The following is a 25549-nucleotide window of genomic DNA, read 5'->3' as shown; positions in this document are numbered from 1 at the left end:
CAAAAGGGAGCAGACTGTTCTTCCTGGAGACAGAGCTTCAGAGCACTGCAGGAAGGTCCTTTGGGGGCCATCTAAGGAACAACGTTCTAATCTTTACTCTCTCAGTAAAAGGTAGTGAGCTCCCTGTCACAGGGCGAACTCGAGCTAGGGGCACAGGGCCGTCTCTGTGTCAGAGATGATACCAAGGAGCGTGTGCAGGTTTTGTCCTTCGGGGTGGTTATCCTGCTGTCACCCACTAGTGACATCGACCTAGATGCCCTGCAGTAGGGGCAGTGCCAGGGTAGCCACCAATCCAGGGGTGCAGAGCACCAGACCAAAACCTAGGCCTGGCAGGGGCCTGGCAAAGCCAGTAGGTGCACCCTTCTGCCCTTTTTTTAAAACCAACGTTTACTGAATGCTGCTGTGTGGCTGGCCAGGGGCTACTCTGGGAGTGGACAAGATGGGCAGGGCTCGGCCTGCATTCTAGGGAAGAGACAGAAAACCGACAGGAAAAGTGTTAGAAGGGATAAATGCTAAGAGAGAATTGAATGGGTGCATGAGATGGACTGGAGGGCAGCTGTACATGGGTGGGAATCAAGGAAGGGCTCTCTGTGGAGGTGACATTTCATCTGAGCCCCGAATGACATCATCACCTTGTCTCGATCATCCCACCAAAGGCATTTGTTGTGGTGTTCAAGCACAGGTGCACGAGTCTTTGTTTTGGCAGATACCCGGCTGCCCTGTGCCACCCTTTTCTCCCTTACAGTCAGAAGCCTCCGTCCCTTCTCCCCAAGAAATAGCCCTAAGATGTTGTGAATCCCCTACAGGGTCATGAACAGCTCCGAACGAGTTGGGTGGAGGCGCAACCAGTCTCTAGAGACAAATGAGCCTGAGGGCAGCCAGATCTGCGAGCTGTGATAACAGCGGTGACCATTTCATGAAGTCTTTGCGAGCATTCACTGAGTTAACCCACTTAAGGCGCCTGACACCATTGCTTAGAAAGTGGCAACTCCCTCAATAAACGTCCAGGGTCTCGCAGTGGACTCCGGGCCGGCTCTCTGTGCCTCAGTTTCTCACGCCTTCCTCTCTCGACGCGGTACTGGGTGCGTTCAGGTTCACAGTCTCCTGAGCCTCTCCACACCTCTGCGGCCTCGGGGCGCTTTACCACTGAGGAACCCGAGAACGCAGGAGCGTGGACCAGGCAGCAGGGCAGGGGCGCCTGCCGCCAGCCCACGCTCGCCCCTGGTGGTCACGCCCCTCTCTCTCGGGTGGCCACGCCCCGACCCTCCCCAACTCCTTGCCGGGAGCAGTCCCGGCTGGCGCGCTCCTTTAAGGCAGCCAGCAGGCGGAGAAGAGGGAGTTTCGCCCCCTCCGACGCCGCTGAGGTAGCAGCTTCACCTTTAAGGCGGCGCGGGGACTGTTGGGAAGGCCGGAGGGATGGAGGCGGCGGGACCTGCTCACGGCTGCCGGTCCGAGTGAAACGGGACGGGAGCCGGAGCCAGAGGGAGCTGGAGCCGGGCCCAAGAAAGAGGCACAGGTCTGCGCGGGCCGACTGGGCCAGGAGAGGGCCTCTGGCTGGGCCTAGGGGACGGGTGGTCGCGGGCGCGGCCTGTGGGCGGCCAGGCCCACCCACGGGGAGGGGGCGCGGCCCTGAGTGGCCGGGGCGGGCGTTCGGCCTTTTCAGGGGAGGGTCCACAGGGCGTTGCGCCCGCCTATGGGGAGGGTCGTCGTGGGCGGGGCCTGGGGTGACGGAGAAGCCGAGATCTCAGATCTTCTAGGGGAAGCGTCTCTCCAGGATTGGCCTGCCCACAAGGAGGGGCCCTGTGGCTCGGCCTGCCTGTTAGGGTGGGGGCTGCCCTAGGGGCTGGGGCTGGACCTCCCGGAGGGGTCGGGATCTCCCGAATGACTGTGAGCCCCTAAGCCCCCCGTAGAACCGTCCTCCGGTGCGCCCTGCCCTAGCTGAGAGTCCCCGGGAAAGCCCCGAGACTGGGCCGCCTAAGCTGGTCTGAGCAGGTGGTCTGGGCCGAATCCCGGTCCGGCCTCACCGCATTGCGTCTCCTGGGCCGAGACAAGCTGGGCGCGCCCCCTGTAGGTCGAGCGCGGACACGGTGCGGGCTGCCGGCTGGGGGACAGGGCACCCCGGGGATCCAGGCGTCCGGGGACCGGAGGTGTTTACCTAATCCGGGCGGACGGCGGTGTGGTCCCAGGCTCGGCACCCGCCTGCCCGCCCCCTCGCCTTTATAGGCGGCATGGCCATGGCCACGATGGTGCTTCCTCGAGAGGAGAAGCTGAGCCAGGATGAGATCGTGCTGGGCACCAAGGCAGTCATCCAAGGGCTGGAGACCCTGCGCGGAGAGCATCGTGCCCTTCTCGCTCCTTTGGTCGCTCATGAAGCCGGCGAGGCCGAGCCTGGCTCACAGGAACGCTGTGTGCTCCTGCGCCGCTCCCTGGAGGCCATCGAGCTGGGGCTTGGGGAGGCCCAGGTAGGCTGGTCTGGGGTGCTGAGGTGGGAGGTCACAGGAGGGAAGGATGGAGACTTCCAGTGGAACAGAATCAGAGCAGGGAACCGTCTGCCTCCTGGAGCCCCATGGTAGGACCCTAGTAAATATCTGTTGAAGAAATGAATAGGCTTTGGAGACCCCAGCCAGGCCTTGCCCCAGGAAAAGCCTGACCATCCTTTAGCCCCCATTCAGGACATCCTCCTCGCTTCTCTGCCAGGTAGCAGAGACTGGACTAGGAGAACAAAAAGGAAATCCTTAAGGACCCCTTCCCCAGACTCATTCTTGTATTCATTCATTAATAGGTAAGTTATCAAACGCCTACTATGTGCCAGGCAATATGTTAGGTGCCAAGGATACAGGTCCTACAAAACAGATAAGATCCCTGCCCTAGTGTAGTAGGAAGACAGTCAGAAACACACATACATCTGTTGCACATTGTGATAAGTTCTCCAAAGCAAAGGAAGATCTTTTAATAGCTTTTAATGGGATTTCTTATCTATTGGTCAGTTAAGAATTCTGAGGAAATGACATTTAAACCAAGACCCGCAGGAAGGAATGTACCACCTCCAGAAAAGGGAGGAGGGTGAGAGGTTGCATGTGCAAAGGTCCTGAGGTAGGAAAGATCTTGTTGTGACGAGACAATCGAGGGAAGACCTATGTGACTGGAGCTTCATGGGGAAGGAGAGAGGGACAGAAGAGGCCTGTGGAGAAGGCAGAGGCCAGATCATTCTGCGCCTTGTTCATTTGGGTTTTAGTCTCAGGAAATTGGGAAACCTTTCAAGAGCATTAAGCAGTCAAGGGACACAGTGTGACTTAGGTTTTAAAAGTTCTCTCAGGTTGAGGTATAGAGAAGGAATTATAGCGGGTCAAGGATGGAAGCAGGTATGAGGTAGCTAGGAATCCACTGCTGGAATTCAAATGAAAAAATGACAGCTTGGACTAAAGGGGTGGCTGTAAGGGTAGAAAGAAGGGGACCTGTTCTAGATGTCCTGGAGGGAGGTTCCGGGGGACCTGGGGACAGAGTAAGGGAGAGACAGGAAGGCAGGGTAACTCCCAGGATTGTGGTTGGTGCAAGTTAAGGGGATGAGAAGCTGGATGATCAGTACTTGGCCCTCTTATGTTGGCGCTGCCAGGACAGTGTGCATGTGGAGGTTAGGCTCTGGGGGGAAGAGTCCTGGCCTCCTCGGATCTTGGCTGAGACACTGGCTGGCTCCGTGAATCCTGGGCAGGTGGTAGCATCTTGATTTCCTTGTCTTTAAAATAGGGATCATGCCATCTGCTGTCTCTACTTCCAGGCTGTTGCGGTAATTTTTTTAAAAAGCTAGTGTTTGTAAAAACACCTGTCACTTAGGCGTTTATTAATCAACTGGAAAGCACAGGGTCCAGACTGCCTGGCCCTCTGGATGGGCAATGTGTTTTGGTCATTCACTCCTCAGCCAGTTAGCTGCCAGGTGCAGAGATGAACACTCAGGGGTCCCCCTCCCAGTGTGTGCAGGCACTGGCACAGATGGGCAACAGGATGGCGTGGAGAGAGTGGAAGGTGCCCTGCTTTTCTGGGGCTGTGGTCATAAGAGACAAGAGGCTTCACTGCAAAAATGACCCTGAATGTGAAGGATGGAGAAAGGGTAGAGCCTGGAAGAGTCTGGGAGCTCAGGAAAGGAGTCATAGAGGTTGGGAGAGGGGTGGGGGCTGTGGCTAGGCCTCTGGGTCGTCTTACCTGCCCTTGTGGTTCCCCATACCATTCGGGGGTTTGGGATATGCACCCCTTCCCCCCAGAAAGGCAGGGGCTGATCTGGATGCTTGGCGGAAGTCAGGATGGGGTCTTTCTATGGTCCTTCAGCCATCTATCAGGAAAGTGCTAGCCCTGGGGCAGGGGGCAGCGTTATAGTGGCTGTGGCTTCAGGGGCTTGAGTACAACCCCCAGGAGAGGAGAAGAGAATGGCCAGCTCGGGAAAGCTGGACCATCAATGCAGAGGACTAGCTGAAGGCTCCAGAGAGGAGATGGACTTTCAGTCCAGCAGAACTGGCCTGGGAGCCTGGGCCTTCTGACCCCAGAAGGAAGGAGTTGGGGATCCCCAAGCCTCCTGCGTTCAGGTCTTGGACTAGACTGTGTTTGGGGCCGCGGGGGAAAACTCCCTTGATGAGAGGAGAACTCCAAGCCCCTCAGCCCTGCAGCTCCTCAGGCAGGGCTGGACCTAGCCCTTCCCTGGGCCCCAGCGCCCCAGGAGGCCCAAGCTGGGGGTGGACAGGGCTCTAACCTGCATCCTTGCTGGCTGTCACAGGTGATCCTGGCACTCTCGAGCCACCTGGGGGCCGTAGAGTCGGAGAAGCAGAAGCTGCGGGCTCAGGTGCGGCGCCTGGTACAGGAGAACCAGTGGCTGCGAGAGGAACTGGCAGGAACGCAGCAGAAGCTACAGCGCAGCGAGCAGGCTGTGGCCCAGCTCGAGGAGGAGAAGCAGCACTTGCTGTTCATGAGCCAGATCCGCAAGCTGGATGAGGACACCTCCCCCAGCGTGAGTCCGACTATAGCCACTGCAAGGCCACCAGGCAGGGGAGCCTGGGAGCAGGCAGGGGGACAGTGTGGCTCCCACCCAGCCACTGACACCTGGGCTACCTGGCACCTCCTTCCCTGACGCTCATCCTGTCTTCCTGCCCAGGAGGAGAAAGGGGAGGTCCCCAAAGACTCTCTGGATGACCTGTTCCCCAACGAGGAGGAGCAGAGCCCAGGTGTGGAGGGGCAGCTGGTTCTGGGGACGGGGCAGGGAGGGCTGCATGAACTCTTGGTCCTTGGGACCCACAAGTCACCAGAAATGGACCAAGTGGCTGCCATGTTCTTTCCTGCCTCGTTTCTGCTCATGACATCCCACATGTTAGAGCTTAAGAGGCATGTTTTCGTGTGCATCTCTCCTGCCCGTAAGCTCTGAGGAGCAGACATCTCAGTTCAGAGCTCTGGTCAGCCCAGCCTGGGTTCACATCCCGCTGTGCCACTGGCTGCTCTGTGACCACTGGTCGAATTTGTTTTCCTCCCTCGGCCTCCTTTGAGGTTTACAGGAGGACGCGTACGCAGTGCTGAGCCAGTGCTCACCTTGCTGATTGTGTCAAGTACATATCACAGCCTCCCTCCGCAGCAGAGGAGGCTAAGGCTCAGAGCTCAGGTGGTTTCCTCTAGGACACACAGCTTAAAGCATTGGAGCTGGGACACCACCCACTCTTTCTGGGGGGTGACTAGACCCACTCTACAGATGGAAAAACCGAGGCAGAATAGTTCATGACTCGCCCAGGGCCACATGTCGGGTGGGTCAAAGGCATGACTAGCATGTGCCAGCCCAGCCCAGGGGGCAGTTGGTGTATCTGATCTCCTGCCCTTGAACTTGCAGCCCCCAGCCCTGGAGGAGGGGATGTGGCTGCCCAGCATGGGGGCTATGAAATCCCAGCCCGGCTCCGTACCCTGCACAACCTAGTGATCCAGTACGCCTCGCAGGGCCGCTATGAGGTGGCCGTGCCACTCTGCAAGCAGGCACTCGAAGACCTGGAGAAGACATCAGGCCATGACCACCCCGACGTGGCTACCATGCTAAACATCCTGGCGCTGGTCTATCGGTGAGGCGTCTCTGGCCACAGCCTCCAGCCCTGGGTCACAAACCCTCAGTGCTTGCTTTGGGCCAGGACTCGGGCTCCTCTGGGCAGTCAGGCAACAGAGAGTGGAGCTTGTATCCAGAGGGGTTTGAGCCTGCATGGGCCTGGGCTACACACGTGAATAAGCCTCCATCCAGTGGAGGAGAAAGGTTTGGACATAACCAGGGAGGGGACAGCACCTGAGGACTCAGGCACTGGGGCTGGAGGGTGGGGGGGGTTCGCACATCTATAGGCACCAGGGCTTGAGGAGGGTCTTTGGTGAAAAATGAGTTTGCCCAGGACACAGAGGATTGGGCAAGTTTTCCTTGGCAGAAAGAGCAGCATGAACAAAAGCACTGGGAAACAGAACAGGGTGCACGGGGCACGAGGTGGTGAGGGGGGACTGCAGGGGTCTGCCTCATACCCCAGCACTGCATGCCCTGGGCTGTGAGTGAACGACCCAAAGCCCCCCAAGCTCCTAGAGGGCAGGGGCTGACCAGGTCTCCCCACGCTCTGGGTCATAATCATGCCGACTCAGCAAACACAGGAGGCGTGAGCGCGGGATCAGACCACTGGGGCAGGGCCAGAGGCCAGCCCTCACCGTGCTTCTGCCTGCCCCCAGAGACCAGAACAAGTACAAGGAGGCTGCCCACCTGCTCAATGATGCCCTGGCCATCCGCGAGAAGACACTGGGCAAGGACCACCCAGCTGTGAGTGAGGGTGGGTGGAGGTGAAGGCTGCCACCGCCCCATGTAGCTCCAAGGTCCCAGAGCCTCTGCCCAGCAGGGCCCTGGGTCACAGGAGCTCCATTCTTTTACCCCCCAGGTGGCGGCAACATTAAACAACCTGGCGGTTCTATACGGCAAGAGGGGCAAGTACAAGGAGGCCGAGCCACTGTGCAAGCGGGCCCTGGAGATCCGGGAGAAGGTGGGAGCAGGCAGGCCTGGGCAGGCCAGGCAGGCTGGGCAGGCGGGGCGCCTAGGCCGACCCTGAAGCCAGCCACTGGTTCCCACTCCCATCCCAGGTCCTGGGCAAGTTTCATCCAGATGTGGCCAAGCAGCTGAGCAACCTGGCCCTGCTGTGCCAGAACCAGGGCAAAGCTGAGGAGGTGGAATACTACTACAGGCGGGCACTGGAGATCTACGCCACACGCCTGGGGCCTGACGACCCCAACGTGGCCAAGACCAAGAACAACCTGGTACCCTGGGCCAGGGGGCTGCAGGGAGGAAGGAAAGAACAGCGCCCAGCTGCCTGCATCCTACTTATCCTCTGGCCCCTGCCCTTCCAGGCCTCCTGCTACCTGAAGCAGGGCAAGTACCAGGACGCAGAGACCCTGTACAAGGAAATCCTCACCCGCGCTCACGAGAAGGAGTTTGGCTCTGTCAATGGTGAGTCATGCCTGCCATGTGCCCCCAGCTCACCCAGCACAGGCTCACTCAGCCGTCAGCATCCACGGCAGCTGGGCAGGCCCTCATGCCTGGGGTCGGGCTGGTCCCCAGCCACTCGTGTGCACACATGAGCATGTACACAAACCTGGGCCCTGCCCGTGCCATATACACCCTTTGCCTACCACACTTTCTCTACTGCTGCTCACCGTGAGGGCCCAGCGCAAATGTCTCCCCCTTTGGGAAGCTACCTTCTGGCCCCGATGGTCAGTCATTTCCTGCTATGGGATCCCTCAGCCTGACCCATCATTCACGCCCAGCTCATGTCCCAGGCTCTGGACTTAAGGGGTCTAAAGGTCTGTTCCCCCAAGCCCCTCAAGCACAGAGCTGGGCCACAGTCATCTCGGTTCCAGAGGAGGGTCAGTAATGTTTCGGGCCTGTTTCTTGTTCATTCATTCAACAAAGCGCAACTCTGGTCCTTTCTGGGTACCTCTGACCCCCTCTCCAGACCCCAGTCTTATGTCAAGCCCAACCAGGAGAGGCCTATATGGGAGGCTGGTGACAGCCTCCTTTCTCTCCCCAGGGGACAACAAGCCCATCTGGATGCACGCAGAGGAACGGGAGGAGAGCAAGGTAGCTCTGTGGGGCAGGGAAGGGGGGTGTACAGAGGAAGGTGAAGCTGGGCGTGTGTAGAGGAGGCGCCTTCTCCTCCCACGTCCCCTGACCATTCTTTCCCCCAGGATAAGCGCCGGGATAGCACCCCCTATGGGGAATATGGCAGCTGGTACAAGGCCTGTAAAGTAGACAGGTGAGGACAGCGGGGCAGGTAGCGGGGAAATATATCGTGGGTGGGGCTGAGGCCAGGGTGCCCACTTCCTACTGCCCACCCCCAGGACTACGCTCTTCTCTGTCCGCTTTCTTTCAAGGCCTGGGTCATAGGCCATCTGTCCCAAAATGGCTGCCCTGGTTATCTCGCTCTTGGGTCTCCCAGCTTTTAGTGGCAATATCCCACTTAGGGCTCTGGGGCCAGGTCCCCAGCCCTGGGGTGATTCCAAGACGAGAGTGCGGTGGGGCCTAGCACGGGGCGAGATTCTCCTTCGCCAGAGGGGTCATTAGAGCCCCACGTGGGCTGGATGCGAGGCCAGGCCCTGGTTCCTGGGGATCACAGAGTTTGAGACCATCCCGTTGTCCTGTCCACAGCCCCACTGTAAACACCACCCTGCGCAGCTTGGGGGCTCTGTACCGGCGCCAGGGTAAGCTAGAAGCTGCACATACACTGGAGGACTGTGCCAGCCGCAGCCGCAAGCAGGTGGGCCACAGACAGGAGGGGGGTGGGCAGGGACCCGCGTGGCCCTGTGTGTTTCAATTAGAGCCTGATGTGCCCTCTCCTTCCTCAGGGCCTGGACCCTGCAAGCCAGACCAAGGTGGTGGAACTGCTGAAAGATGGCGGTGGGCGGGGAGACCGCCGTGGCGGCCGAGATGTGGTCGGAGGTACGGGGGCTCGGTCTGAGTCTGACGTCGAGGAGGCAGGGCCTGCAGCTGAGTGGAGCGGGGTGAGTCTAGGGGCTGGGGTGGGCCAGGGGGCTGTGTAGCCATCAAGGCCTAGAGACAAACCTGTCCACACCCTAGGACGGCAGTGGCTCCCTGCGGCGCAGTGGCTCCTTTGGGAAGCTCCGAGATGCCCTGAGACGCAGCAGTGAGATGCTAGTGAAGAAGCTGCAGGGCGGTGGCCCGCAGGAATCCCCTAACCCCAGGTCAGCCTCTGAACCAATAAGCCCCCCCCCCTCCGCCCATCCAGGGTGAGCCTCTCACGAAGTCACCCTACAACCCACCAACCCCAGATGAGCTCCTGACCCAGGGCGAACTCCCTCATCTCCCATCCGCCTCCCTCCCCAGCCCCAACCTGACCGTCATCTCCCAGTTCTATCACAGACAAATCGCGGCCTTTCTTTCCCCTCAGGATGAAGCGGGCCAGTTCCCTCAACTTCCTCAACAAGAGTGTGGAAGAGCCAGTCCAGGTATGGGTGGGTGGGTGTCAGGGCACTGGGCAGCTGGGGCCCAGGGCCCAAGGCCTGCATGTCGCGTGTACCTGCCCAGCTTCTCCTCAAAGCATGTCTCTTCATCTAGCAACATTTCCTGTCTCCGTCCAGGCCTGGCTTTTTTGGGCTGGACACTGGAAAGACAAATGAGGGAAACCCAAATGGGTGGCCATGCAGTGCCAACAGTCACTGTGGAGGTGTGTGGAAGTGTTAAAGAGTACCGGGTGGGCTGTGGGCCAGGCTCAGGGACTGGCTGGTCAGTCCCCTTTCCCTTCCGACCAGGGAAGCACAGACTGGCAGCAGCATGAGGCTGAGCCAGCTGCTCCCTCTGCCCACAGCCTGGAGGCACAGGCCTCTCTGACAGCCGCACCCTCAGCTCCAGCTCCATGGACCTCTCCCGACGAAGCTCCCTGGTGGGCTAATACTGATGGGGCAGTTGGTCTTCTGAGCCTCCACCCGGCACTGCCCCCACCCCCAGCCCTGCGCATGGGCCTGCTGCTTGCCCCGCCTGTCTCTCCCAGGGACCCCTGTCTTTTCTGTTCAATCTCAGGGTAACCTCCTTCCTTGTCATCTCAGCCTGAGCCCTGGAGGTTGGGCCTGCCCCGCTCCAGCTCTACCCCTTATTTATTCCTTCCAGCAGGGCCTCCTCTTTCCTAGGTTCAGGGCCAGCGCGAGGGGCTGGCCGGGGTCTTCCAGGTAGAGACTCAGTGGCCCGCCCTCCCCAGACCCCGGAGCCAAGAACACTAAGCACCTGCCATCCTGTCCACACCCCTGTCCTTCCCGGCCGTTGCTTCTGTATATAGAGAAATAAGTTATTGGCCGCGCCCCTCCCCTCAGTCGACTGTACCGCCCGGGTCTCCCCTCCCTGCCCTTCTCTAGTGGTACCGCCCAGGCCTTAATCACCCCTATTCCGCGCGGTGGTATCTCCCAGGCTCCACAACACATCTTGGGGGGGGCCTTCCCAAAGGGTTCCCTGGGCTTTCTCGCGCTCCTCCCGGCCTCTGAGGGGTGCTCCCAGCCCCACCACTGTCCTGTGCCCCAGGACGGAGAGCCCTCCCCTGCCCGTCTCCTTACCGCCGGGCCCTGCCCTGCATCCCGGCCTTATGCACTGCCCCTCCCACCCGACCCCGCCCAGGCACGGCCTGATCCCGCCCCGGGCACTGCCCGTGGTGCCATCCAGCCACACCTCCCACGCCTGCAGCTTCTCGCGAGGGGCAGTGATGCCCCACCCCGTGATAGGAGGGGCTGCCCAAGTTGGGGGGTAAGGTGGTCGCTCTCTATTTTCAAATGCTGTAGAAATAAAGACGGTTTGAATCTGAGCCAGGCTTGTTTTGGGGCTGAGGCCAAGGGTTCCCAGCGTCTCTAGTTTGGGGGTGGGGTCGGAAAGGCTGCGAGTGGGGTGTGTGTGTGTGTGTGTGTTGTGTGTCCACGTCCTGTCCCTCGCAACTGGAGCCCAGATACTCCCAACCCGGAATTGTTAGGGGGCCCCACAGGTTCAGGACCTAATAAGCTTCATCTCAGGTTCTATAGACTGCGCAGGCTTTGAGCTCTGTCCCTCACTAAGCTGACCTTGAGCGAGTTACCGACTCGATTTTTTCATATACTTTAAAATGTATGATGACACCTGGGGCTTCTGGCTGTTAGGAACGCCAGCACCCTGGATAAATGAACTTTTACTAATGTTCATAACTCAGTGTTGGGAGGGTAGGGATAACTACCTCTGTCAGATGTGAAACGTATCAACCCCGGCCCTAAATTGAGGTCCCAACGTGGGTGCGCCGTCAGGTTCCAGAGCGCAGTTCTCAAGCCCAGGTACGTCTAGGGAGCGAACTACAAGCCCCAGAAAGCAATGCGCGGCGATGATGGGGAGTGGGTTCTCCGAGCTTCGGGCTCTTCGATTTGCGCATGCGCAGCCCGGGTGTGTTTGGCAATGTGAGGAGACTACAAGTTCCGAGAAGCTAAGCAGCGAGGCCCCAGTCGAGTACGTTTGCGCCTGCGCGTTGCGGGCGGGGCTTCTGGGGCGGAGCGGCCACCATCTTGGAACGGGAGGCGGAGCAGAGCCGACTAGGAGCGACCGAGCGGGCCGCCGCTGCCGCCATGAACCCCGAATAGTGAGTGAGCCCCGCCCGCGCCGTGCGGCGCAGCCTCGATTCCGAGTACCGGGCTGTACGCTTATCGGGGTTGTCCGGCCCGGGTCAGGACTGCGCGGCGCCCCCACATCCGGGTCCCTCTTCCTCTGACCCCCCCCCACATCCGGGTCCTGCCCCTCCCCCGGGGTCCCCAGGACCCCAGCTCCACACCCCGAGATCTTGAACGCTGGACCCAGAGACTGCGACCCTGAGGGGCGCCACTTGGAGCCCGAGGCGCCGACCTTGCCAGGCCTTATTGGTCAGGTGACCCCTCAGCCCCGGTCTCTCCAGGTCTCAGTTTCCCCACTTGCTGGTTGAGAGTGGTGGTCTGGGTGCTGACAATGGTCTCAGCTTTATGAAGCCCGTCACCACATAGTTCCTGATCTCAGTCCAGACTTGGGCCCTTTAGGTCGTGCCGTAAATCTTTCAGTTCTTCCCGGTTCTCCCGGAATCCGGTTCCTGGGGGTAACCCAGGGGCTGGTTAGACGCGGGAGGCCCCGAGGCGCCGCTCTGTGTAGCTCGCCCGCAGGTCCTCCCCTCCTGGGCTGCCGCTTTGCCCCTTGCCTGGATCAAGTTGTCCGCCGTGGGCCCCTTCCCGTCCTCTGTTCACCTTTGCTCAGGCCCCCAGCGCCACCGTCACACCCCTTCCCTTTGCTGTCATAGTGCTGATGAAGTTTAGATGAATCGAGGCATTTGCTTACCCCGTTCCAGTGGGATTCTCTGTTCCTCTCCTCACTTCTTGGTCACTCCCCCTATGGGTAGGTGGCCCACATCTCTGCCCAAGACTTCCCATTGACAGTTTTTCCCAAGTGCCCCGTTATCATCCTGCTCCTCTTCCTCTTCCTCTTCTTCCTCCAGGCCTCAGATTTCCTTGGGGAAGGGTGAAGCTCTGAGCTGGATTCTAAGGGGGAACAGAGAAGGGAACTGACAGACTCTCACAGAGACTTGGGAGTCTGAACCTGGTTTCCAGTCTTAAAGTTAGACGCTGGGTAAACTTAGGGCAAGTCACTTCCTTTCTCTGACCTCTGGTTTCCTTATTTGTTGGGAATAACAACACCCATTTCATTGGACTGTTGTGAGGCTTAAATGAGATGATGCATTGAAGTATTTAGCACTGGGTCGGGCACAAGTAGGAATGCAGTACATTTTAAGTGATTGCCATTTGTTAACCACCTCTTCTTAGAGGTTCCCTACCAGGCTCTTTACATAGATGATCATGTAATAAGTTCTAGGCCGGGCCCTGACTCCCACTTCTGGGGCTTCCCCTGCCAAGGCCGGTACGCCCCAGGGCAGTGTAGTAGGATGGGTTCCCTACACAGCTCCTACCGGGCCCGAAACCGTGATGCCTGTCAGGAATGGGTACGATACCCAGCACTGCCTCCTAGCTCACTGTGATCCTCAGCCAGTCATGTCCCTTTCTGTGCCTCAGTTTCCTTCTCTGTAAAGTGGGGATTCATCATCAGGCCTTTTGGGAGTGGTCAACTTGCTCCTCCAAAGACTTGTGGGGGGATCTTGTGATTGCGTGCGTACCGTAAACCCAGGCACCCCTAATGTGCCTGGCGAGTGCCATCACTGGGACTCCAGGATGATGGTGGGAGGGCTCCCTGCCTTCCTTCACACTTTCCCGTCCTTTCTCTCCAGTGACTACCTGTTCAAGCTGCTTTTGATTGGTGACTCGGGCGTGGGCAAGTCATGCCTGCTCCTGCGGTTTGCTGTGAGTAAGAAGCCTCCCATACTATCCATCTGGGGTCCTGGCTGGTGGCTGGAGGGAGAGGGGGCAACCCAGAGCCCGGTAGTAGCAAGAACTGGGGACCAAGGATGAAGTTGCAGGACCTGCCGGCACCGTAACTGACTGAACAAGGGCACCTGGCTGGCCAGTTAGGTGCTGAGACCTGGGGCTCAGTAGTTAGGAGCTTTGCTGGAGCAGGACACTTGAGGGAAGTGTTCCAGCTGGGCCTCAAGCCTGTTCACTCAGGCCATTTCCCTGGCCCCCGGTCTTCCAGGATGACACGTACACAGAGAGCTACATCAGCACCATTGGGGTGGACTTCAAGATCCGAACCATTGAGCTAGATGGCAAAACCATCAAACTTCAGATCGTGAGTGTCGCGCTTCCCAGCATTCCTGGTGCAGAGGCATCCACCTTGAGCGGGGAGGGGCTCTGGGCATGGAGCCCAGGGCTGACCTGCCCTTCTCTGCCCCTGTCTCGTAGTGGGACACAGCTGGTCAGGAGCGGTTCCGGACCATTACTTCCAGCTACTACCGGGGGGCGCACGGTATCATTGTGGTGTATGACGTCACCGACCAGGTACTCCTGGCTCCCCTTCCCCAGCTTTGCCCCCGCAGCCTTGGGTCTTTGGCTCTCGCTTCTTTTTCCTCTTCCCGTCCTCTCTTCCGAATGCGGCCTAGAAAGGAGATTGGACTCGGACTTGTTTCACCAGGAGGGAAACAGCACAGAAACGGGTCCTCTCGGCCCTGCTGCAGGGTGGTGGCAGAGCCAGGCCTCGCGCCTCCCCACCAAACACGCCACCTTATTTTAGGCCTTCCAGACACCTGTGTTTTGGAGGCGTCTAGTCAGTTGATTGGTTGCTGTGCTGGGCCCATGGCCTCCTGTGTGTGTGAAGACACTGTGGAGAAGCAGTTAGGGGGCCTCAGACAAGAAGCGAGGGCGCCCTGCCCTCTGGGCCCTGTGTGAGCAGGGGTTTGGGAGCCCTATGTCTGCTGTGGCAGCATCAGTCATGAGCCATTGGCAGGAGTGGTGATTTCAACAACCAGAAACAGCCCCGCCGATACTGGGTAGTTTCCAGAACCTGCTGCAGCCTTTCGAAATTCATCACACTCTTAAGAGGTCTGCATTATGTTCCCATTTCACAGTTGAGGAGGTGGGTCAGAGAGGTGAGGAGACTTGCTCAGAGCCCTGCAGCTGGTTAAGAGACAGAAAGAAAGCCGAGGTCTCCTGATTCGACGTGCTTTGTTCTTTCTCCCAAACCTTGTTGCTTAATGGGCTCTGAGGACGTGGAGGTGTTTACATCAGCTCTGGCCAGGAGTCCCTGCCCTGAGGGGCAGCTGGGCTCTTTGGCTCACCAAGGACTCATGATGCCTCCTGGACAACAAGCTGGGTGAACTCTGCTCCACTCAAAGGTCACCGAGGACCTCTAACTGCCAAATCCTGTGACCTCATTTCAGTTCTCGCCCCGATTGACCTCTCGTGGCTTTAACTCCGTCTTTCCTCTCCTTGAAAAGCTCACTGTCTCCAGCTCTCCCCAGTCCTGCTGCATTCGATTCTCTTTTCAGTAGCTTTTCACAGGTTTGTCCTGTCCTGACCCCCATAACCCCATATTTTGTGCCTCCTGACCCTGCCCCAAGCCACCTCCTGACTCTCCCTCACGGTTCTGGCCACTTTGTGCTTTGGCTTCTGTCTTATGTTCTGCGATTCTCACGTCTAAACGGCCATCACTATGGTTCTTTTTCTCGGTGTCCTCCATTTCCACTGGTACTTTATGTCTGCATTAATTCTCATTTTCACGATACGACCCAGGGAACTGGGTCCCCGTTTTCCTGGAGAGGAAACATGCTCGGAGAGGTGTTAAGGAACTTGCCATTGGTCTCACAGCCAGGAAAGGCGAAGCCAGGGTTTGAGCCCAGTTCTTGGCTTCCAAGCTCACCCTTTCGTACTCTCAGACCATCTGCAGAACACAACGTTTCCAGCACTGGCCCCACCGTCTCTTCCCCAGACTGGCTCTCCTCACTGTCGGCCTGACCAGAAAACTTCCCCCCCGATCCAGTCAGTCCCAGGTCCCCTCTGTTCTCCCCTGCCAGCTCTCACCAGTCTGTCCCCCCCAATAATAGCCGTGATGAGGATAATAGCAGCTCCTTCTAATTAAGCAGACAGGCCTACGTTCATTATCTGCTCACAACAGCCCCACCGGCAGGTACTGTTTTGTAGAAGTGAGGAAACTGACCCTCAGGTCACAGGACACATCTAGGGTCACACAGTAAAGCGCAGAGCCAGGGCTTCACGCATGGGGGTCTGGCTGAGTCCGGTGCTCTTTCTGCCTCATTCCCTGGCTCGGGGCACCTCTTCTTTTCCCTGAATTAGTCCAGCCACCTCCCACTTGGGCTCCATCTTCTTGCTGCTCTGATCTGGCCTCCACTCCTGCCAGGACTGTCTTCCCAGAACACAGGTGTGTGCCTGCTGCCCCAGCCCCTGGCTGTGTGCGCGCTCTTCCATGCTCTGGCCTGCCTCCCCGCCCCGTCGTTCCCTGTCAGGTTCCGTGTCCCAGCAACATTCAGCTTGCCCCACGCTCCTCTCGTTCTGTGACCTGTCATCTCCTCCGCTGGTTCCCAGCCACAGGTCAGCTAAGCCTCCCCGGGCCGAGGTGGGCCTGGAGTTCCGCAGCTCCTGCCTCTGTCGCTGCAGCACTGCTCACTCTGTCTCGCCATCGTGTACGTCCTGGGCTCGTCCTCCCTGTCCCGAGGGCTTTAGGGCATGGCCCAGGTAGGGTTGCCGCCTATGTCCCTAGTGCCAGCCTGGGACATGGCGGGAGGTGGAAGTGGGAGCCCTGGTGATATCACCAGGCCTCTGGCTCCTAAGAAGGGAAAGTGGCTGTAGCTCCAGCATGTTCCTCAAAGTTCTGTGCTTTGTCCACATGCCAGGGGCCCAGGGGGGCGGGGGAGGATGGCAAGTTGCCGGGACTGCCAGGCCAAGTGAGGCTGTTGGTGCCAGAAGTTGGACAAATGTTAGGCCTGTTCCCAAGATGCCTGTCTCCTCAGAGGCCAGGGTCTCCTCTGCAAGGACCCCTCACCTGCCACTGGGCTCCACGACTTCAAACCTTAAAGGGACACTAAGACCGCTGTGAGAACTTTGTGACTCTTGCTAACCTGTTATCCTTTGTTTCTGTCTCCCTCTCTGGCTCGTCTTGTCTTCTGATGCCATTTTCTCCCTATATGTGGTTAATGAAGACTTTTCTGTGTCTCAGGGAGAGGCGAGCCTTCGCAGGCAGCGGAGCTGGCTGCCGCTGAGGCCCGGGCTCCTCAGTCGTTGGGCCTGTTGGCAGACAGCGGCAGCTGGGCTGGGGCTGGCTTTTCGGGTCTCCGACAGAAGAGTGCAGGGAGGAGAGCTAAGCCTGGAGGAGGGTGCTTCCTCTGGGTCCCTGAGCTCAGGGATCTGCCCCTTCCCTCCAAAGCCCCTCTTCTCCAGGCTTAGGGTAGGGGTGGGAGGTGGTGGAAGCAAAGTTAACTTTTGATCCTGGCTCCTCTAGGAATCCTATGCCAACGTGAAACAGTGGCTACAGGAGATCGACCGCTATGCCAGCGAGAATGTCAATAAGCTCCTGGTGGGCAACAAGAGCGACCTCACCACCAAGAAAGTGGTGGATAACACCACCGCCAAGGTGAGCGGGGCCTGGGCAGGCCTCCCAGGGCGGACTGGGGCCTACTGTCCCTTACCCCTCACCCCTTCTCCGCTTTCCTCTTGTCAGGAGTTTGCAGACTCTCTGGGCATTCCCTTCCTGGAGACGAGTGCCAAGAACGCCACCAATGTTGAGCAGGCCTTCATGACCATGGCTGCTGAGATCAAAAAGCGGATGGGGCCTGGGGCCGCCTCGGGGGGTGAGCGGCCCAACCTCAAGATTGACAGCACCCCTGTGAAGCCGGCTGGTGGCGGCTGTTGCTAGGAGGGGCCCGGCCCGTGGGGTGGGACAGGAGGGGACACCTTCTTCAGATGATGCCCCTGGAAGGGGGCAGGAGGTGCCGCCCTCTCCTGGGGCATTTGAGTCTGTGGCTTTGGGGTGTCCTGAGCTCCCCAGCTCCCTCAGGCCCATCTGCCTGCCGCCCTGACCCCCGGTTCTGTCAGGGCCCCCAAGAGAGGACACCCAGGACCTGTGGCTGGAGTGGGGGTGGGGGCTTGCTCTGCTGCTGCCTCTAGGTGACTAAAAGATAGCCCACCACACACCTTTCTTTGGGATGAGGGCTCCTCTGTCTGTCTGCCTCCCTCTGCTCCCTGTGTATGCTGCAGGGGCTTTCTCTCCGTACCCTTCTTCCTTTGCTCCCTGACGTGCCCTTCCCCAAGAGCTGATGGCTTCCCTGGCCTCCACTGCCCCTGGATGGGACCAGGGGATTCAGGACCTGGGATCCAGGGCCCTGGGCCAGACCTCAGGACGGGCATGGGGGCCACGGCGGCCCAGCAGCCCACCCTTCCCCTCCTACCTCCCCTGCCACCCCTCCCACACTCACAGCTCGAGCCGTCCAGCTGCGGTGGGGTCTGAGCACATTTAGGGCAGGTGGGCGGGCAGCCACGCTGGGCCTGTGTCTTGAGCCCGGAGGGAGCCTGCTGCCGCCCCCTGCCCTGCCACAGCCAGGCCCATGTGCTGCCTGCCTACCGTGCCCCTCCTTTGTCCCCAAGGCAGGCGGAGGCGGAAGGCCCACCGTGCCAGAGGCCGGGCAACCAGCCTTAACCCTCACTCTGCCAGCACCACCTCCCTTTCCCCGAGGCAGCACATCTGGCTTTTTCTCCCCCCTTCCTTGGAGCCTACGAGGGCAGATCCTCATCCCGTCGCTACTTCTCCTCTGGGGAATGTGGGTGCAACCCAGTGTTGGGGGCCGCTTCGCTCCCCCCTTCCCCCCCAGGATCCTAGCCTCCAGCCCTCCGGCACAGCTTCCTGCAAAAAACCAAACCTTTGGTCTCTACCTGAGAAGCCATGCCCCTTGTGCTGTCTTGCCTCTCCCACCTGTGCCCTGCCCTCCAGCTTGTATTTAAGTCCCTGGGCTGCCCCTTGGGGTGCCCCCACTCCCAGGTTCCCCTCTGGTGTGATGTCAGGCATTTTGCAAGGAAAAGCCACTTGGGGAAAGACAGAAAGGACAAAAAAAATAAATTTCCACTGGCCCTCGGGTGAGCCGAGGGTTTTTGCAAGGAAGTTGTGGTTGAGTGTGGTCTGTGGTGGGAGCCGCTTTGGGGTGGGGAGGATGGAAGTAGGGCCTTGGGCCTGGTGGGCTGCACAGGGGTCTTGGCTTGGGCTGTGTCCTAGAGTTGCTGTCGACAGCCCTTGACCCACTTCCTGAAGCCAGGAGAGCTGCCTGCTTGTGCTGTGGTCTGTCCCCCTGGGGCCCAGCACGGTTCCGGCAGGCAAAGAGGCAGGAGGCCATCAGCGAGTACCTGGTGAGCTGCCGCCAACACCCACACAAGCACAGGATGTGAAGTTGGGCCTCAGCGGGGAGGGGACAGACATTGTGCCCCATGGCGCCTGGCCCGCATCCCGTCCATCCCTCTGCTTCAGCCCCCTCTCCCAGCTTCACTGTGGGTTCAAGCCCGGTGTCTCTGGTCCCTGGGACAGTGACAGTGCTTCCAACTCAAGACCTCTTAGTCCGGCCTCCCGGCTGTAAGGGCGGCAGTGGGTGAGGGCAGGCTTGTGTGCCCATCCGAGTGGACCGTGGCGGTGGTGGGTTCCTCGTGTGATGCCGTGTACAGGGCTGGGGGCACATATGCCAGGGATGTGGGTCCCTGCCTACGTGTCCCTGGGGTTGGGGTTGGGGGTGGTGCCCGGCCTGGGCCCGGCAGGCAGCGGGGCACAGAGACCCAGCCCCGCCCGAGGCCTCTCGCACGGCGGCCCCGCCCCCGGCTCCGCCCTGCCGGCTTCGCGGGCTGGAGAGCGAGGGAGCCGCCGGCGAGGCATCGCAGGATGAGCGATCGGGGCCCGGGCAGCCGGCAGCGGACGCGCCACCCGAGCCCACCGGCCCGCGCCCCGCGCGCCCCACGGTCCCGCGGTCCCGGTCCCGGCCGTGCCGCCCACACCCCCCGATCCCGCGCCGGAGCCCTGCGGGCCATGCCCGGCCGGCCCTAAGCGCGGGCCGGGGGGCGTCCCCTTGCGCCCGGGCCCCGCGCTGGCGCCCCCCGGGCCGCCGTCCGGCGCGGGGGCCATGGCGTTCACCTTCGCTGCGTTCTGCTACATGCTCACCCTGGTGCTGTGCGCCTCCCTCATCTTCTTTGTCATCTGGCACGTAAGGCCGGGCTGGGGCTGGGGGCGGGGTGGGGGGTAGGGGGCGCACGGAGTGGGAGGGGGTCGGGCGGATGGTTAGTCTCGGGCCCGGGAAACTTGGAGCCTCCTTTCTGCTCTCCCCCATTGGCTGGCTTCTGTGGCCCCTATTAACGGCCCCATTGTCGGTTTCCTTCCTGGAGGGCCCCCCATCCTCCGCCACCCCCGGCTGTCTGTGGGTACATCAGTTGGTTTCTGAGCCCCCTCCCCTGCCCCATGCAGCCTTGGGGTGTGGGACGGAATTATGGGATTCTTGCTCCTTTCCCTCCTCCTACCCACCATCAGGTCGCCCCCTCTGTCGGGCAGTTTGTCTGTCTGTTTGCCCCCCCCCCTTCGCTTTGTGGGTTTTTCCAGCCAGGGTGATGGAGCCGGTTGCTATGGCAACTGCATCTGTTTACAGGACCCACAGATCGCAGAGACCGTTAACCCTTTCCCTTCCACCCCCCCAACCCAGCAGTGATTAGCCCTAAGCAGCCCCAGAGACCTGGCCTCCACCACCAGCTCACCTTGCCCCTCCTGTCAGCGCTTTCCCCCCCACCAGGTTTCCTCCCCACTTTCCAGCTTCCCTCCTCTTCTTGCCCCCCCACCTCCCGCCCCCCACTTTCCCCTTTGTCTGGTGTTCCCTTTGGTCTCTCACTCTGGCCTGGCCTTACACCTGGTCCTTCAGAATGTCCATTTCTCATTCCTTTATCCTGATTACCTCCCCTTAGAGAGGGTCCCTCTCCCCCAGTCTCTCTCTGGGGCCCTCTCAGTGGTGCCCCTGCCTGGCTCCCCTCCTCTCACTACAGAACTATTGATCACCCTTCAGGTCATTGTTTGAGGCCTCTGCCCCCCTTTGCTGCCCTTCCTCCTCCTCTGTCCGCTGAGGTGTGGGCCCCTACCCACTCCCCTCCACACAGCTGGCCTGCTCAGCTGGGCATCCTCCAGCACAGCCCTCTCTGATCTTCTTCCCCTCCAGGGTCGGGGGGGTTGGGGGATGCCCTTACCCCTCCAGTCTCATCCCCCACTCATCTCCCTTCCTTCCTTCCTCTCACTTCCTCCCTATTGCCTCACCTGCTTCTTTTCTAGTCTCCCTACTTCCTCTCTCTTTTCCTGGGACCTGCTGCCTACCTGCTCCATGGTCCTATGTGGCTCCTAACCAGTCTCTCCCACTGCCTGTCTCTTTTGCATCAGAGCAGACTTAGACTGCCCCTCCTGTGAGAGGAGTAAACCCCCTAGGCACCTTCACACACACCCCATTTTCAGCCCTCTTTCTCCCTGGCTTAATCTCTGTGTGTGTATCTCTCAGTTGCTTTCTCTCTCCTCTCCCCCTTTCTGTTTCTCTTTCCCTCCCTCCATTCTCCCTGGGTCCATCTTGATCTCTCGGAGTCTCCTGTCTCATCTGGGCCTTGGACAATCCTGTGGGAGGGCTGGGGTCCTGAGGACTGAAAGGAATTGAAACTGGGAACACAGCTAACCAGCTCCTGGGAGAAAGGCTTCTGGAATTCAAGAAGCCCCTTTCTGGGCCCCTCCCCACCCAGAGGCCTCCCACAGCCCCTCTGGGGGGTCCCTGTCCTCACGGGATCCTCAGAGCAGTCCTCCATCCAACTGACTTGGATTAATGCTTCCTGAGAAACAGCTCTGGGAGGTTTTGCGGGGAGTCAAGGATAAATGAGACTCAGGATTTGCCCTTGTGGGGCTCCCAGGCTGGGAGAAAGGGCCCGAGCTTTCTCAACAAATATTTATTGAGCACCTACTACACATCAGGCACTGTGTTGACTCAGCTATCTAGCTGGGTGATCTTAGCAAGTCCCTCGTCCTGAGTCTATTTCCTGGTCGATAAAGTGGCTTGTGGTGTGTACATCACAGGGCCCTGCGCAGGGCCTGCCCAGGGGGTGGGGTGGGACAGGAGGTGTGGTCCTCAATCCAGATCAGTAAGAACTAGAAGCTCCCAGGGCAGGACCCCAGATGCTACCCCACACCCTGAGCCCAGGCCCCACTGGTCGCTAGGCAACCCTGGTGGTGAGTGACGCGTGTCAGCTGTCACCGGGGGATTGTTTGTTCCAGGGGGCTGAGTCAGTGCCAGGCAGCCTGGGGGGTGGGAGGCGAGACACCCGCCTCCTGCTGGTGGTGCCAGCTCTGGGGCAGACATACGGCACCCTTCCGCTTCCTGCTGGACCCTGTTGCTGTGCCTGGCAGGCAGGAACCTGCCCAGAGTCAAGGGGAGTTGGGGGTGCTGCTCCAGATGGCCTCAGTTGCCTGCAGGAAGCCCATGTTTTCTCCCTCCTAACGTTCTGGGGTCTGGGCTGCTTGGGTGTGGTGGGCCTGCTACCTCATCCTAGGGCTGCTTCTGAGGGGAGGGAACCCCAGAAAGCTCCTCTGCCAGCCCTCCACCCATGTCAGTTTCCCCCAGGTTTGTCCCGTCATCCCCTCAAATACCCACTCCCTCCCCACCAAGTTCTCACACCCAAAGGCACCTTGGGCCCCTCTGCCTACACTCCATCGTCATTCAAGCCTCTGGGTCTGGCTTCTAAATAGCTTTGCAATCCATCCGCACACCCCTCCTGTCACCACTCTCCTCATTCAGATCACCAGCAATGTCCCACCCCCCAACCGTCCAACAGTCCCCTCACTGGTCTGGCCTGCTGAGTATGATAAAAGTGGTTAAGGTTTTAACTCTGGAGTCTGAGTTAGAATCCTGGCTTGCCACTCACTAGCTGTATGACCTTGGACTAGTCACCTAGCCTGTGTGTCAGTATCCTCATCTGCAAAACGGAGATGATGATACCTACATCGTCAGGTGCTGCAAGCACTCCACGTGTCTATCAACACAAAGCCCCCTGGCATAGAGGAAGCACGTACGACTTGGTTGGGACTGTCAGCCAGTTTGTCCTTCCTGCTCCATCATCCTAAAACATCAACCTGACCACCCCACTCTGCTGCTTCATATCCCTCAAGGGCTCCCCGTTACTTTTGTGTTAAAGTCCAAACACCTGGTCGGACCTCACAGGGCTCCCATGTCTGGCTCCGCTGACCTCTCCAGCCTATGTTTCACCATTTTCTTCTTTCTTCCCGCTCACTTTACACTTTCATTCTAGCCCCATGGAATCTGCAGCTTCCTGAATATTCCTTGTTCTTTCTACCCTGTCTTTGAACCTGCTGCTCAGACTGCCCTTCCCTGATTTGTTCACCAGACAAACACCAAATCAGACTCCAGCCTAAACCCCCCGTCACCCCCCACACTGGGTTAGGCACCAGGTTCTCCCCAGACCCCGCATCCCTGATCGCCCTGTTCACAGTTTTCCTCCCAAGCCAGGGGTTCCACCTGGGTAGGGGCTATGTCCCCGGCCTGTAGGGCCCCAGTGCTCAGCACAGGGCCCAACAGACAAGACAGCCTCTCTTGGGGTGTTTTGAATGGAGGCGTCCTGGACATGGCCTAAACCGGGCCATCAGCACACTAGGGGTCCATGCCAGACTTGTGTGACCTTGGACCAGGCAGAGACCTCAGTTTCCCCACCTTTACAGCAAGCTCCATCTGGTCCAGTCCCCATGTATGAATTCCCATCCCACAGAAGGACGGGTGGGGGACCGTAAGAGGCTGGTCCAACCCTGACGGGCACACACCCCTCCCCCAGATCATAGCCTTTGACGAATTGCGGACCGACTTCAAGAACCCCATCGACCAGGGGAACCCAGCGCGGGCAGTAAGTGATACATGTGCTGTGCCGAGGTGTGTCCGTCCGTCTGTCTTTCCATCTGTTGCGGGCTAAGGGGGGTGAGGGACTAGAAGACGGGTGTATATGTGGGGGGTACTGCTGGCCTTGGCCCTTCCTCTATCTGTCCCCGCCCTCAGAAAACACCTGGCAGGAGCTCAGGGCTCGGGTTCTTCCTGGTGGGGCGGCCGTTGCCAGGCTCTGGGCCGTTGCTGTGGAGACGCGGGTGAAGGTCCCTTCATGGTGATGGTTACCATGGGGACGGTGCGGCTGCTTCCCTGCCAGGCTGTCAACGCCGCAGAGATTTCTCTGGCGCCCCCTAGCGGCCAAGTGCAGGGCGGTGGGGGAGTGCGGGAGGGTGGCGGGGCACCCCGAATGCCACTCCTCCGCCTTCCCCACCCCCATCACGGCCTTTTCCTCCCCCTACAGCGCGAGCGTTTAAAAAACATCGAACGCATCTGCTGCCTCCTGAGGAAGGTCAGTGTCAGGGTTGAGGGCAGGAGGCTCCTTGCCCTGCTCAGCCCCCGTCTCTGTGACCATCCTTGTCTGGGGCCTGTTTGATCCACCCTGCCAGTCATAAAGGGAGTGGGAGGCTAGAGGCCCTTTTAGTCCCCAGGTCCCAAGCTCCCTCTGTGTCCTTGAAGCTTGGGTCTGTCCTGGCACCAGGCTGCTGACCTCTCGCCCTCACTCCTAGCTGGTGGTCCCAGAATACTCCATCCACGGCCTCTTCTGTCTGATGTTTCTGTGTGCGGCAGAGTGGGTGACGCTGGGCCTCAACATCCCTCTCCTCTTCTACCACCTCTGGAGGTAAGGGGAGCAGCTGCCTTGGGGACGGTGGGAGGGGGGGCGGGGCAGGATGGGGGGAGCACTCAGGCCCCTCCCTCGCCCCAGGTACTTCCACCGGCCTGCGGATGGCTCTGAGGTCATGTATGACGCCGTCTCCATCATGAATGCTGACATTCTCAACTACTGCCAGAAGGAGTCCTGGTGCAAACTCGCCTTCTACCTGCTCTCCTTCTTCTATTACCTGTACAGGTGAGGCCCTGCCCACAGCAGTCGGGAGTCAGGGAAGGGATGCTCCAGGCACCATATCTTCAGTCCCAGGAATGGCTGGGCCCCAGTTCCCGCCCTTTGCCCTGGAGGACTGAGAGCTCCCAGGGTGTGACGGGATGGGTGCTCAGGGCTCGGCTTCCTGCCTTGTCTCCCCACAGTATGGTTTATACGCTGGTGAGTTTCTAAGGGGGAAGCCGGCCAGGGAGCGAGCCCAGAACGGACCGGACGCCTGTGCACCCCCAGCCCCGCCCCTCGGCCGCAGAGGCCTCAGCCCTGAGGAGCGAGGGGGCACTGGTGCCCCCAGCCTCCTCTCCAACCCCCAAACTGCTGCTGCGGGGACCTCCCGCCTTCAGAAACCCCTCCCCTCGGATTAGAGCTGGGCCGATCTCTAAATAGGGACAGGAACTCCTCTGCCAGCCTATGGGCATGGCAGTCAGTCCTGGAAGGGGGGGGGGACCTCCAGCCTTGTCCACTTCAGGGGGACCTTGGGCCCTGCCAAAGGGCAGAGCTTGACCCTGGAAGTTCTGGGCCGCCCCCTTCTACCCATATCCTGAGGCTCCCCCTGCAGGTGGGGGGGTACCCACACCCAGAATGAGCAGGCTCAGCAGGGGGGCAGCCCCACCCCTAGTCTGCCCTCTCCTCTCCCCCTGGCTCTCTTCAGACCCCTCCTTGTTCCCACTTGCCCCAACCCCAGCCCACCCTGTCTCTTGGACACATTTTCTATGTTGCCTGGAGGAGTCCAGCACCCCCTCCCTGGCCATTTGTGACAAAATATGAATAAACTACTGCAAACACTGGGCCCCAGTTCTGCTCCTGAAAGCTGTGAAGAGGAGATGCAGCAAAAGGACTAGACAGGGGACAGCCCTGAGCTAAACCCCCATCAGCCCAAAGACCCCCTCTGGGGACCCCCTCAGATGGATCAGAGACCTTGAACTTCCAGGTGTCCTTGGCAGCTGCCCCCTTCCATCGTCACTTTTCCAGACACAGATAAGCAGCTGTTCTTAATGAAACCCTTTCATCTGCCTTTCAAGGCAGTTCCAAGGTGAACAACTCCAGGAAGTCCTCCCTGGGTCCCCCTCCTCCCAGACAGCCCCACGCCTGGTCCCTTGGACAATGCAGAGGCCCA

The 25549-nt window shown here is 59.6% G+C and overlaps 3 protein-coding genes across 4 annotated transcripts; all 3 read left to right on the top strand.

Moving 5' to 3' along the window:
- Positions 1-1141: 1141 nt before the first annotated feature.
- KLC2 (kinesin light chain 2) lies at positions 1142-10838 on the top strand. 2 transcript variants are annotated; one of them, XM_033120899.1, is made up of 16 exons: positions 1142-1516; positions 2224-2462; positions 4763-4993; positions 5138-5207; positions 5858-6080; positions 6718-6805; positions 6921-7022; positions 7120-7293; positions 7384-7483; positions 8064-8113; positions 8221-8288; positions 8681-8789; positions 8878-9033; positions 9110-9234; positions 9441-9498; positions 9858-10838. In XM_033120899.1, exons 2-16 carry the CDS (start codon positions 2229-2231, stop codon positions 9939-9941), a joined length of 1872 nt encoding a protein of 623 aa, XP_032976790.1. In that variant the 5' UTR covers positions 1142-1516; positions 2224-2228; the 3' UTR covers positions 9942-10838. The 2 variants fall into 2 exon arrangements, with proteins under 2 accessions (XP_032976790.1, XP_032976789.1); XM_033120898.1 differs by having other exon boundaries at positions 2187-2462.
- A 649-nt stretch (positions 10839-11487) lies between these two features.
- RAB1B (RAB1B, member RAS oncogene family) lies at positions 11488-18562 on the top strand. The gene is made up of 6 exons (XM_033120868.1): positions 11488-11630; positions 13290-13362; positions 13652-13747; positions 13861-13956; positions 16910-17041; positions 17129-18562. Exons 1-6 carry the CDS (start codon positions 11617-11619, stop codon positions 17321-17323), a joined length of 606 nt encoding a protein of 201 aa, XP_032976759.1. The 5' UTR covers positions 11488-11616; the 3' UTR covers positions 17324-18562.
- Positions 18563-19268: 706 nt separating this feature from the next.
- Positions 19269-25222, top strand: CNIH2 (cornichon family AMPA receptor auxiliary protein 2). Its single transcript, XM_033121434.1, has 6 exons — positions 19269-19643; positions 23293-23361; positions 23800-23847; positions 24065-24177; positions 24262-24405; positions 24582-25222. The coding sequence occupies exons 1-6, from the start codon at positions 19563-19565 to the stop codon at positions 24607-24609; spliced, it is 483 nt and encodes a 160-aa protein (XP_032977325.1). The 5' UTR covers positions 19269-19562; the 3' UTR covers positions 24610-25222.
- Positions 25223-25549: the final 327 nt, after the last annotated feature.

This window comes from Rhinolophus ferrumequinum, chromosome 11 (genome assembly GCF_004115265.2).
Source record: "Rhinolophus ferrumequinum isolate MPI-CBG mRhiFer1 chromosome 11, mRhiFer1_v1.p, whole genome shotgun sequence".
NCBI lineage: Eukaryota > Metazoa > Chordata > Mammalia > Chiroptera > Rhinolophidae > Rhinolophus > Rhinolophus ferrumequinum.
This window is presented reverse-complemented; position numbering and strand designations above follow the sequence as displayed.

What these genes read in the sequence shown, in the direction of transcription:
- KLC2 (XM_033120899.1), top strand. Translation starts at nt 2,229, where the DNA reads ATGGCCATGGCCACGATGGTGCTTCCTCGAGAGGAGAAGCTGAGCCAG. An exon ending in CGAGGAGGAGCAGAGCCCAG is followed by an intron (nt 5,208 to 5,857) that starts GTGTGGAGGGGC and finishes TTGAACTTGCAG; the next exon opens with CCCCCAGCCCTGGAGGAGGG. An exon ending in CAGGAATCCCCTAACCCCAG is followed by an intron (nt 9,235 to 9,440) that starts GTCAGCCTCTGA and finishes CTTTCCCCTCAG; the next exon opens with GATGAAGCGGGCCAGTTCCC.
- RAB1B (XM_033120868.1), top strand. An exon ending in GCCTGCTCCTGCGGTTTGCT is followed by an intron (nt 13,363 to 13,651) that starts GTGAGTAAGAAG and finishes CCGGTCTTCCAG; the next exon opens with GATGACACGTACACAGAGAG. An exon ending in AAACCATCAAACTTCAGATC is followed by an intron (nt 13,748 to 13,860) that starts GTGAGTGTCGCG and finishes CCTGTCTCGTAG; the next exon opens with TGGGACACAGCTGGTCAGGA.
- CNIH2 (XM_033121434.1), top strand. Translation starts at nt 19,563, where the DNA reads ATGGCGTTCACCTTCGCTGCGTTCTGCTACATGCTCACCCTGGTGCTG. An exon ending in TCTTCTTTGTCATCTGGCAC is followed by an intron (nt 19,644 to 23,292) that starts GTAAGGCCGGGC and finishes CCCCTCCCCCAG; the next exon opens with ATCATAGCCTTTGACGAATT. An exon ending in TCTGCTGCCTCCTGAGGAAG is followed by an intron (nt 23,848 to 24,064) that starts GTCAGTGTCAGG and finishes CCTCACTCCTAG; the next exon opens with CTGGTGGTCCCAGAATACTC.